The sequence below is a fragment of the Lagenorhynchus albirostris genome, chromosome 8 (assembly GCF_949774975.1).
Source record: "Lagenorhynchus albirostris chromosome 8, mLagAlb1.1, whole genome shotgun sequence".
Classification (NCBI taxonomy): domain Eukaryota; kingdom Metazoa; phylum Chordata; class Mammalia; order Artiodactyla; family Delphinidae; genus Lagenorhynchus; species Lagenorhynchus albirostris.
This window is the reverse complement of record NC_083102.1, coordinates 48,539,956-48,550,503: the sequence shown is the minus strand read 5'-3', so window position 1 is coordinate 48,550,503 and position 10,548 is coordinate 48,539,956. Positions and strand designations below refer to the sequence as shown.

Sequence of the window (10,548 nt, the reverse complement as noted above, 5' to 3'; positions counted from 1 at the left end):
GGGTCGAGACGACTGACCACTTTGACTGAGAGACTTCCCCACCCTTTTACTCCAAGGCCAGAGCGAGGTCCAGCCACCCCGCAGCCACATGGCCCTGGCAGCCTCCAAGCTCATACGCCTTTGGGGGAAGTGAAAGAAAACATTGATCTTCAGGGTTTTTGGCTTACCAGGAGGCGAAGACCTGGAGGGGGAAACTTGGAGGGGGGTGGCAAACGGACACCTTTGCCACACAATTCTCCTGCAACTCTCCCTTTAGCCTTGGCATTCGCACGCTGCCGGAGGCTACGACAAGAACGAGTGTCACCACACTCCTGCCTCTCGGTCCCCTCCCCTCTTCCTCCCTCCCCTCCAAACCTACGGCTGGGGCATCCCTCACTCCCGCAGTGTGCGCATTTTAACGAGGCCCGCGGTGAGGAAATCCGTTCTCTGTGAGGCCTGGCTGGGCTCGTGGCCCAGTTATAGGCGCGTTCGGAGGCCAGGCCCTTTGCTCAACAGACACCGGGGCCTCCTTCTTCCCTGGCCGTAGGGACCGCGCTCTCAGTCAACTGGAAACGGCAGGCCCAGGGCGCTAGCCCCCAAGTGTGGGCCTCATACATGTCTCAGGAAATGCGACCTTTTCCGGCCGGATCCAGGGAGCCCAGGAGGCCGCTGCCTTGCCCCTGGCCTACGGGCTAGAGCTCTCCAGGATGCCCCAGGCCTGCCCACTCCGCCAGCTCCGGTCCCTGCAGAGGGCTTGGCTGGAGCTGCTGAACGCCGGGATCCCGCTGCGGGCGGCGGCGGGGAAAGACCCTTGCCTTCCGGGTGACTTGCCAGGCACTTGGCCTTGTTCCTCCCAATATGAACTCAGTCGGAGGAGGAAGCCGAGCCTGAGAGGACACAGAGAGCGCGTATGGGAGAGCTGGCGGCAGAGCCCTGGTGCTGGCTTTTGAGATGCAAGTAAGCAGTTGCGGTCTCTGCCGGCAGCGGCTGCTCGGCGCGCAGCACCCGGAGGCCGTGCCACCGCTTGCGCTGCGCTCCAGCCACTTACACCTCTGTGCCCTGTGGTGACCAGCTCTGCGGACTGGACGTCTGGGGTGCAGAAGAGAGGGATAGAGAGAGAAAGACAGGAACAGAAGGAAAGAAGGACAGAGGGAGAGAAAAGAGAGGGAGAAAAGGGGAGAGAGAGCATGAGAGAGTCGGCTCTCTCCAATCCGACAGGGTCTTGAGGCTGCAGTAACGACGCAGCCGAATCCAGTGAGGGGTCTGTGGCGAGAGATCAGGATCTGTCCTTCACTCTCCATATCGCTCAAACGCCCAAGGCCAAGGCAACTTTTAATCGGGCCAGGCCCACGAGGTCAACGAACTTGAGTACCAAAAGCTTCAGACCACGCAGCCCAGGATCCTTCCCCAGATGGACTTGGCCCTTACCCACCTTGTAAGGAGAGTGAAACTGACTGGAACTCTGGTGCTCAGCAGTGCTACTGGGAAATGCCACAAAGCTGAGAACTGCCTGAGAAGGGGGTTTTGCCCCTCAGCACTGTCCATACCTCTCAGGAAATCTCTGCCCAGTGGGAAGTAGGTTCCAAGTACAAGAGAGGGTCCCTTGAGGAGAATGAGCTCCAGCAGGCCAGTGAGCCAGGAGTTGGTGCCTTTTCAGACAAAATGCAGAAAGCGACTTCCCAGCCCACAGGTTAGGAAAGACCAGTGGCCGCAGCAGAGAACGCTTGAGATGGTGAAGGCTAAAAAAATTAAGTGAAAGACAACGCTCTAAAGGATCTAAACCTGTCTTTCTTAACCTTTTTGGAAGTTAAAGCCCCCTTTGGTAAATCTAAGGCCACGTTCTGACTCTTATCCTGTGAAAAATGCACATCTGTGCATTCCCACAATTTGACCCGTTGTTTTCAGGGAGTTCACAGACCCCTCAAAGCCTTTTCCTTGGGGTCTCCAGAATGTTCCAGGACTCTCCGGGAAATCAGCAGCCCTGCCAGTTTGACTAGTAAGACAAGCTGGGTACCCGGCTGTAGGCAGCTCAGGCCCAGTCTAGTTAGAGCTCTGTAGGGTGGCCAAATGGGCTTCTAGGCTGAACGGGATCCCAGAGCATGCACGCTCCAACCAAGGTTACAAATAGTCTGGTAGCGCATCCGCCATGAGAAGGCCGCCTCAGCTGTGGAGTAGAGGAGGTGGAAGGCCCGCTGAGGGCTCACACACCATGGTATTGGCACTTGGGTCTTCATGGACCTTTGGGGAAAGCTGGATGTTTCTCTCCAGTGTCTTTTCCCCCCTTCTAATAAACCAAACGTGATGTTGAGTTTGTGCTATTTCTTGCTTGGAAAAAAAAAAGAATATGTAAGCCTGCGTGGGATCCCCTCTCTGGCCCAGACTGCCACTCCACCTCCACCGCTGAGCGGAGAGTGTGTGGAGAGCCCGCAGATGCGCCTGGGAAGCAGACTGGCCTGCCCGGCTGGCTGGTTCGAACAAGAAGATATCCACACAGCAGAAGCTCAAGTAAAACGCCTGCTGCCTTCTCAGTCTGTCTCAGAGCTCCCAGCATCCCCGACCGCCCCCAAGCCTCCACATTCCCCAGACTGTAACACCGAGGTGTTAGCTTCCTCAATAAAATATTCCATTTATCGATCATCTCAGCTTTCCGGGGGGGTTCCCCACCCCCAAGAGATTAAGAAAAACAATTCAGTTGCAGCATGGGTTGGCTTCTGGACACTCTCTCTCCCTCTTGACCATTTACCTTCTTTTTTTCTCTTTCACCCTCTTTCCCAGCTGCCGAATTTCTCTCTTGTTGGTCAGGATGCCTTTGACCTAAAACTCTCTGGTGTCTACTTGCTTCAACCAGGCCTGTGCAGCTGCCAGGGCCCACGTTTTATTTAGGAGTAAATATTGTTCATTTCTACCTGGTTAATTACATGTCCCTTCAGCTATGGAGCCGAAGTAAATGCCAGGCTGGTGAAATAAGCCCTTTGGCAAGGATTACCATGCAGTTCACCAGATAGCGGATTGCTTCTCCTGAGTAGGCCCTTGCAAACCACGAGAAACAATAAACTGTTATTACCAAAAAATATTCTTATAAAAAATACCAGGTACTGAGATTGAGATAGCCAGTAAACAATCTGTATCTGGAGGTCACTCTCGATGCTTTCTGGGCTCAGAATTATCTGATCAGCTGTGGAGTTGAGGTGCAGCCCCAGAGAGGAAAAATAAATGCTACTTCCACAAATCCAGCTTTAACAAAAATTCTGGACTTTTTTGATTCACGCATTTACCGCATATTTAAAATTTGGGGGGTGAGCAGTAAACTTCTTCTCCTGTTCATCTTTAAGAATGTCAGCCTTTTCAGGGATACAGTATTTGATGTGTCTGCTTAGAATCAATCAGGTGCAATGTGTCCCTAAATTTTTTTTCTATATCCAACCACTGAACTGGCCCTTCTCTCCTGATGGGGGGAGTGTTGGGGCCTTTTCATTCACCCCTCACATACACCCCTCAATTGCAATATCCTTAGTTTCGTCCATCATAAACTGCCTCTGGCCTTGAAACTAGAGGCAGCTTTGGGATTTTAGGGAAGGCTCAGGCGGCAGAGAGCACCATGTGGGCGCCCACTCAGACCACGCTCAACAAAGACTAGTGACTGTGATCGGCAAAATTATACATGCACACACAGGCGGCACCTACTTTCTCTGAGACTCCCCCCCCCCCGCCACTCACCCATGCTGAGTATATTTGTGAAAAGAAAATAACCATTTCGAGAAACGAATGAAAACATACTGGAATAAAAAATTTAAAACTAGGAAAAAAGGAAATTTGAAGCTGGCCTCTGAAATGTAAGTGATATGATTATCTTAAACTTCTTTTATGACAACTCTGATGGAGAAATTGTTTGATCAGAGTTTATCCTCGGTGCCAGCCTTTGAAAATGTATAGGTATTTACCAAGACATTTTTTTGCGCATTTGCAAAGTGTGCAAAGGATCTCATTTTTGCATCTAAGAAATTGCTGCGAAACTCCAGCCAGGTTTATAGCGGCACATTCCAAATAAGCAACATAGAATTCCCTGGCAGCCTCAAAAATATAATGCTACTTTTCTGAATTGGCCTTTTTTGGAACAAATGTTACCCCCAATCTGCTGGGCAAACCTAGAGATCACACATAGTAGGAAACCAGCTACCTCCCAGACTTCTGCCCCAGGGAATAAGCCTGCCCCAGTGGCTACGGTCGCTGACCACATCATTGTTTCGAGTAGAAACTTTCAGTTTTCCCCAGTCCCGCCATCTCCCCCCACCCTTTTTTTTTTTTTTTTTTTTTTTTTTTTTTTTTTACCACCACAGTCTCGTATCCCAGCACAGCCGGGACCCTTTTGCTTGGATGCTTCCCACCCCAGGCTCATCCCATTCTGAATATTTCTACAAAATCTAAAGATCGCCTTAGGTGAAATGCTGGCGCATAGAGTTAAAATCGTCAGCTTTTCCACTAAGGCCTCCCCCTCTGCTTTCCAACCTTAGGGGGTGACGAGAGAAGGGGGGTCGAGTGGGCTGAGCGCCTATAGCGTCACCCCCAGCTCACAAACCCAGCCACTTTCCCAGCCCTGCTCAGACACCGGCCCCACTCCCGCCCCAGCCAGATTGAAATTGCTAAACTTGTGGCCTCTTACCTTGACACATTTCCGAAATCACTGCCAAGGGAAAGCTGGCTTCTCCGCGCCGCGACGCCTGCGAGGCCTAGAGAAGACGCGTTGCTTTAAATTACAGCACCAACCGCTACTTGACGGTGAGGCCCCCTTTTTTTGACACGAAGGAGAGCGGGACAAGTGAAATAACGTAACGTGCCGCTCTTAGTATCAGAAGCTAACAAAGGCCAAGAAATGCGCTGGGGTTCCCGGCTCCCCGGCGGCTTTGACATTGATCGGAAGTGCGCCATCTCGTGGCGGCTGAGCGCCTAGGCCGGGCCCGAACTCCAGCCCGGAGCCGGGAAAGGAGAGCAGACTCAAGGCAGAGACAGAGCGAGAGTGTGCCCAGCCCGCTGCTAAAGAGATCTCATTTTTACATCTAAGAAATTGCTGCAAAATCCCAGCCGGGTTTATAGCGGCGCATTCCAAATATGCAAATTGGCCGGCCCCGGACGGGTTTACGACCACATTGTCACAGCCATCGGAGGATAGGCTTTTATAGGGCTCAGAAATCAAACCCGCGCCCGCTTGCCGCCCGCCCTCGAACAGTCCTCCTGGCTAGACTCTCTGTAGCAACTTGTGAGACTTGGTTAATCTTTAACCGTCCCAAAGGAAGTCTCCTTAAATCCTAGGCTTCCCTGCCCACTCCTTCCCTGCCCCCAGGAGAGTCCTTGTTCACCTCTGTGTGTCTATCAACCTAGGAATTCATCTCCGGGGTCCGTCCCATTCCTCTTTGAGTTTGATTTCCCCAGTCGCGTAAGTTAGACAAACACACAAACAAATAAACAGAGCGGGGCAATGGGGTCTGGGGCCTCTCTCCAAATTCCATCCTCTCTGCTGCTCTGATCCTGCCTGAGTGGCTAGGGAGAGAGTGGGGATGGGGGGGCGGTGGGCAACAAAAGGCTCTGGCCTTTCGCCCTGCTCCTCAAGGTTATGGGTGATGTCCAAATTTAAGGCAGAAGTTCAAAGGCAGGAAACAAAGAGGAAACCAGTATCTTTCTTTCCCCAAAGGGAAAAGGCAGCCTCAACCGGGAGCTGGGGAGAAAAGAAAGTGCTCTTAGAGACTCCTAAGACTCTGCTCTGTCTTTGTACCCAGACCAGTCTCCCTCTTGCTGCAGGGCTCCCCAGGGCACCCTAGAGTGTTTCCACTTCAGGCCTCCTAGTCTTGAGGTAAGTGAGTCCAGCCTGGGATCAGACCCACTGGCCACCTCAAGCCCCAGGGCTTTCTCCCAGGGCTGGGGTCAGTTTGAGAGGATGAAGCCCCGTATTCCAGGCCCTGAGATACCCCATTCCTGGGACCCCACTTCCCCATGTGAGGGAAGCCAAGGACCTGGCCATTCACCTTGGCTTCCTAAGTTTGGCTTCTAATGGAATTAAATCCTAAGTCACCTCCCCACCCGCTGAGGGGCCTAGTAACTTGCCCCTTTCCTAAGGGGGAGTGGTGTTGGTGTTGGGGGGGGGCAGACATTTGGCAGTAAAAGGCAAGCGGGGAGAGAAATGTCACACCAGGACCCAATACTCAAGTTTCCACAGTCTTTATTTTCCTTGTGCCCTGTCACCTGTATACATGCTGCGACATACGCAGTGGGTGAGAATGGAGGACAGGCCAATACTCCTGTTACAAACAGAGCCACCAGACGCTTCTTAACACAGGGGGGCAGAGGAGATTTAATGGAAGGGTGCCTGCCTTTCTCAGCTGAGGTCCCCAGACCCTGGAGGGCCGAACAACCTCAGAGCATCTCCCTAACACTTTTCAAATATGCAAGAAATTAAAAAGACCATTCCCGACACACTTTCCATCCCCTCCAATACCCCAAAGGCAATCAACTAATGGCAAAAAATATATATATATTCTCAAACAAAATAGGTTATAGTTCCTTTATTTACAAGTCTTTTGAACACCATCCCTGTATGAAGCATACATTCAAATATTTTTAGCAGTGAGTGAGTTTAACCATGGAACACTGTAAACAGATAGAGCCTTTAAATATTTTCTTCATCTTTTCTCCCCCTCTACATTGCATCTTTTAAAATTTGCTTTGGTTCTTTCAGGGAAATATATATATATAATATAATATTTATCTTTTAAAATAATTCCAAATCACTCTCGAGCTCTTGGAAGGTCGCTGGAAGCTTCCAAGCTCAGTTCTGGGGTGACGAAGGGCAGAGCGCGGCGTGGGAACTGGGTGCTTGGGGGGGCTCAAGCCCCTCATAGCTGGGGACCGCTGGCCAGGCCTGCTGCTCTGCTGCTCCGCCGCTCCGCTGAGCAAATCCAAGCTTGATTTAAGCGTGCTGTAGACTTTGCCAAGCTGCCGCACTCCACAGGCATTTCCTGCAGGGATCTGGGGGCCAGCGGCCTGGGTGCAGCCTCTCGGCTTTTTGATGTCTTCCACCTCAGGGAATGGTCTGCTCTGTCACTAGGCTTTAGGCCAGAGTGGCAGGCCAGGACGAACACCCTAATCATAGGAGAAACTAGGTGAGCTGCAGAAGTCGACTGCTGGAAGCTCAGGCCTGGGACAGTGTGGTGAGTGGCTAGGAGGGGGTGGAGAGCCCCTAATGCCACCTGGAATAGTAGATTATTTTTCCCTCAAGGATCAGCAGCCCTCTCCCACCTCACAGCGTCCTCTTAGTCCAGTCATCTTTCACATTGGCTTTGGAAAGGAGCCCCAATCCGGATGTCTAGGAATCCTCCCCCTTCCTTCTGCTCCTGTTCCCAAACTGAATTGGGTTTGGAGATCTTGACGCAGGGGTCCTGGAAGTGGACAGGCTCCATGTGGAGGGTCCCTGGTCGGGGTCATTCTCCAGGGGGTCTGGAGGGGGCCCAGTCCCTGATGGAGACCACACCCAACCCGAAGCTCTGCAGTCTCCAAGAGTGAACCACCAGGGGCCCCGAACCATTCATTCTCGCTGATGCACAACTCTCCGAATCCAATTATTGTTAGAAATCTTAACCACCGATGCCCAGGAGCGTCCCGAGCGGCCTCCTTCCAGGCTGTCTCCGTGTAGCCTCCCCTCTCTTGCACATCGCATTTCTTCAAAAGTCACCGCGTGCCGTGACCTTGTCAAGGTCAAAATCTGCATATAATCTCATGTGTATGAAGCCCCCCACCCAGTTCCAGTTGGCTGGAGCCTTAGAGGAGCGGGTTGGCCGAGTAGTACTGTAAACGGTCTCTGTTAATTTTTTTTTCCTTCATTCTTCTGTTCTGAAACCAGATTTTGACTTGACGGTCAGTGAGGTTGAGCATTCGAGACAGCTGCAGGCGCTTCTCTTTGTTGATGTACACACTGAAGAAGAACTCCCGCTCCAGCTCCCGGATCTGGTACTTGGTGTAGGGGCAGCGCTTTTTTCGGGTTCGTTGGCCACCTGTGAAGGGAGAAAGAGGCAGGGAGAGAGCCAGGTGTGACGGCTGCAGTCCATCCCAGAGCCCCAAGTGGAGGAAAAGGGCTGGCCGCAGGGACTGGAGGCCCTGCCCAAGCCCCATCAAGGTCCCCCCAGGTCCCTGCCTCAGGTTCCTACTGCCGGCTGGGGAGAGGCTGCCGGCGGAGGCTCAGCTCCAGATAAAAGTCAGCTCCCTAGATAGGCCCCCAGGGAAGCTGCTTACTCTGCCCCAGAGCAGAAAGGAGGGCTCCTCACTGCAACAGGCGAGTTTGCGCCGCTGAAACCGCTTTCAAAGCAGCGAGCGGGGGTCGCCGGCTGTCTACAGCCTGGCCAGACTAAACAAACAGCCGCCCGCCCGCGGACATTTCACCTTCCAGCACCTGGGCGGCCAGTTCCCGAGGCAGTAAAGGCGGCCCCAGCCCCAGTCTTTCCCGGCTGCGGCGGGACTCGGCCCTCGTTAACATATGGGGCAGCTGCCGGGTCTTCGTCAGCCTGAGTCCTGGCCATCAGCTCCTGCCTCCCCGGCCAGCCTCCTGGCTTCCGCGAGGTGGGGAGGTGGCAGCGGAAGCCCCTTACCCTGGGCCTTTCCTGAACACCAAGGCCACACAGCCATCCTGGTCCCCCCGGCAGAGCAGGGGTGCTATTCCAATAGGGTGGAGGAACGAGGGGTTTCCCAGAGCTGCGGGCAGGCTCGACTTGCTCCCCTTTCAATAAAACTCCGCCAGAAGTAAAGAAAAAAACCCGCTTTTGACAGATTGAGTAACAACTGTAACATGCAGTCGGACAGAAGGCGGCACGTAATTGCCACCGCGCCACAGGAAAATGGCTTCCTTTGGACAAAAAGGCCAACTTTGGGTTAGTTTGTTTCTTTTAATGTATTACTCGAGCTAAGCGGGCTATTTTATCTGTTAAACACGTTCCTAGTGCCATCGTTAAACAGCGATGTCTTTGAATCCTGGCCGGGACTGGAATCCCGGCGCAACACATGGCTTTTATAAAAATCTCCGGATTACCTCGCTATCAAAGGCTCCGGAGCCCTTGCAAGGGGAATTTACAGGCGCCCACCTCCGGCTCCCCAGCCCCGACCTGGTCCCGAGAGGGGTCGAGCTGCTGGGCTTGGGAGCCGAGAAGGGAAAAAAGGGAAAAAGGCAGTTGTGTGGGGTTTTTTGTTTGTTTTGTTTTGTTTTTGTTTTTTTTTTTTTGCAGGCATGCCTCGGCCGGTGGGTATTTCACGGCCAATTTCAGCACTCGCCACGTGATCCCGCCTTTTATAACAAAGTTTTGTTGGGGGAAACCTAAAGGCCCTTCATAAACCTTATATGCTTATAAAACAGCATATAAAAATTTAACAGCGGTGCTGCGCTAGATTTCCAACTCCCCTTTCATAAAGCGCAGGGCGCTGCCTTTATACGTACTGGAGCCGCTGGCCTTGTCCTCAGTGTGGCCGGAAGACGACTCGGGGCTGCTGCTGCTCTCGGGGCGCCGCCGCCGCTCCTTTTCCTCCGCCGCCGCCGCCGCCTCCCGGCAGCCGCCGGCGCCGCTGTCCGAACTTGAAGTTGCCGGCGTGCCCGTGGCCGCTGCCGCCGCCGCCGCCGCCGCCGCCGCCGCCGCCGCGGAGGTCGCCGCGGCTGCCGGGGGCCCCTTCTCGGCGCTCTTGTCCCCAGGGTAGTCGGAGGAGGCGAGGTTTTCCGGGGTGCCGTAGGCCGTCTCGAAAAACTGGTCGAAAGCCTGTGGCAGGACGCCGTTTCGGCCCACGGTGCTATAGAAATTGGACGAGACGGCGGGGGTGGGGTGGTGGTAGACGTTGGCCGAGCTCTTGGCCAGCACGTCGCCAGGCACGCCGGCCGCGCTGGGCGCCTGCAGGCAGTCTCTGTGCACGAGCTCCTCCGCGGAGTAGCAGTGGGCCAGATTGCCGCGGGGGTGCCATTTAGTGGCGGGCTCAATGGCGTATTCTCTGAAGGTCACTTCGCGCACGGGTTGGACCTGGGGCAGGTTGGAAGAGTAGGAGTATGTCATTGGGCGCGAAGACGGGGTCTGGGGCAGAAAAGAAGGGAGGCTGGAGAAATCTGGACCCGAGACGTAGTAAGTACAACTTGGCAAATACATGTTAGAGGAGCAGGGACCACGCTCATCAAAATCCATCATTGGGCTACCTTGGGCTTTCCGCAGTAGCCGAGCTTAACATGATTCTCCACTGCAGCTGCCTCTTTGAAGCGGATCCGTGAAGTAGAAATTTGGAGACGTAAGCTGACGTGGAAATCTATCCCCATCCTTAGCAGGGAGGTGCTGGTCATGTGACCCGATGTTGAAATTGACAAGCTGCTAGCTAGTCTGGACCTTCCCCCCCCCTTTCCTTTCTTCCACACCCCCCCCCCCCGCCCCCAGCTTCCTTTCTTTGTAGCCACCTCAGGGGAAGCAACAGATCGTCACTCGGTGTTCTCACCGAAAGCACGTAATCGCCGGTGTAACTCATGTTGGCTGGGGGGGCCTCCCGGCGCGCGGCGAGGCTGGGTGC

General features: G+C 53.8%; 1 protein-coding gene across 1 annotated transcript; it reads right to left on the bottom strand.

Annotated features, from left to right (window-relative positions):
* Positions 1 to 6,192: 6,192 nt before the first annotated feature.
* Positions 6,193 to 10,178, bottom strand: HOXA11 (homeobox A11). Its single transcript, XM_060156050.1, has 2 exons — positions 9,449 to 10,178; positions 6,193 to 8,018 (listed from the first exon to the last, which is right to left on the bottom strand). The coding sequence occupies exons 1-2, from the start codon at positions 10,176 to 10,178 to the stop codon at positions 7,786 to 7,788; spliced, it is 963 nt and encodes a 320-aa protein (XP_060012033.1). The 3' UTR covers positions 6,193 to 7,785.
* Between the last annotated feature and the right edge of the window lie 370 nt (positions 10,179 to 10,548).

Excerpts from the sequence above, each read along its gene's own strand:
- HOXA11 (XM_060156050.1), bottom strand. The coding sequence starts at position 10,178 with ATGATGGATTTTGATGAGCGTGGTCCCTGCTCCTCTAACATGTATTTG. Across the intron at positions 8,019-9,448 it reads GGACAAGGCCAGCGGCTCCA|GTGGCCAACGAACCCGAAAA; the intron begins GTACGTATAAAG and ends CTCCCTTCACAG.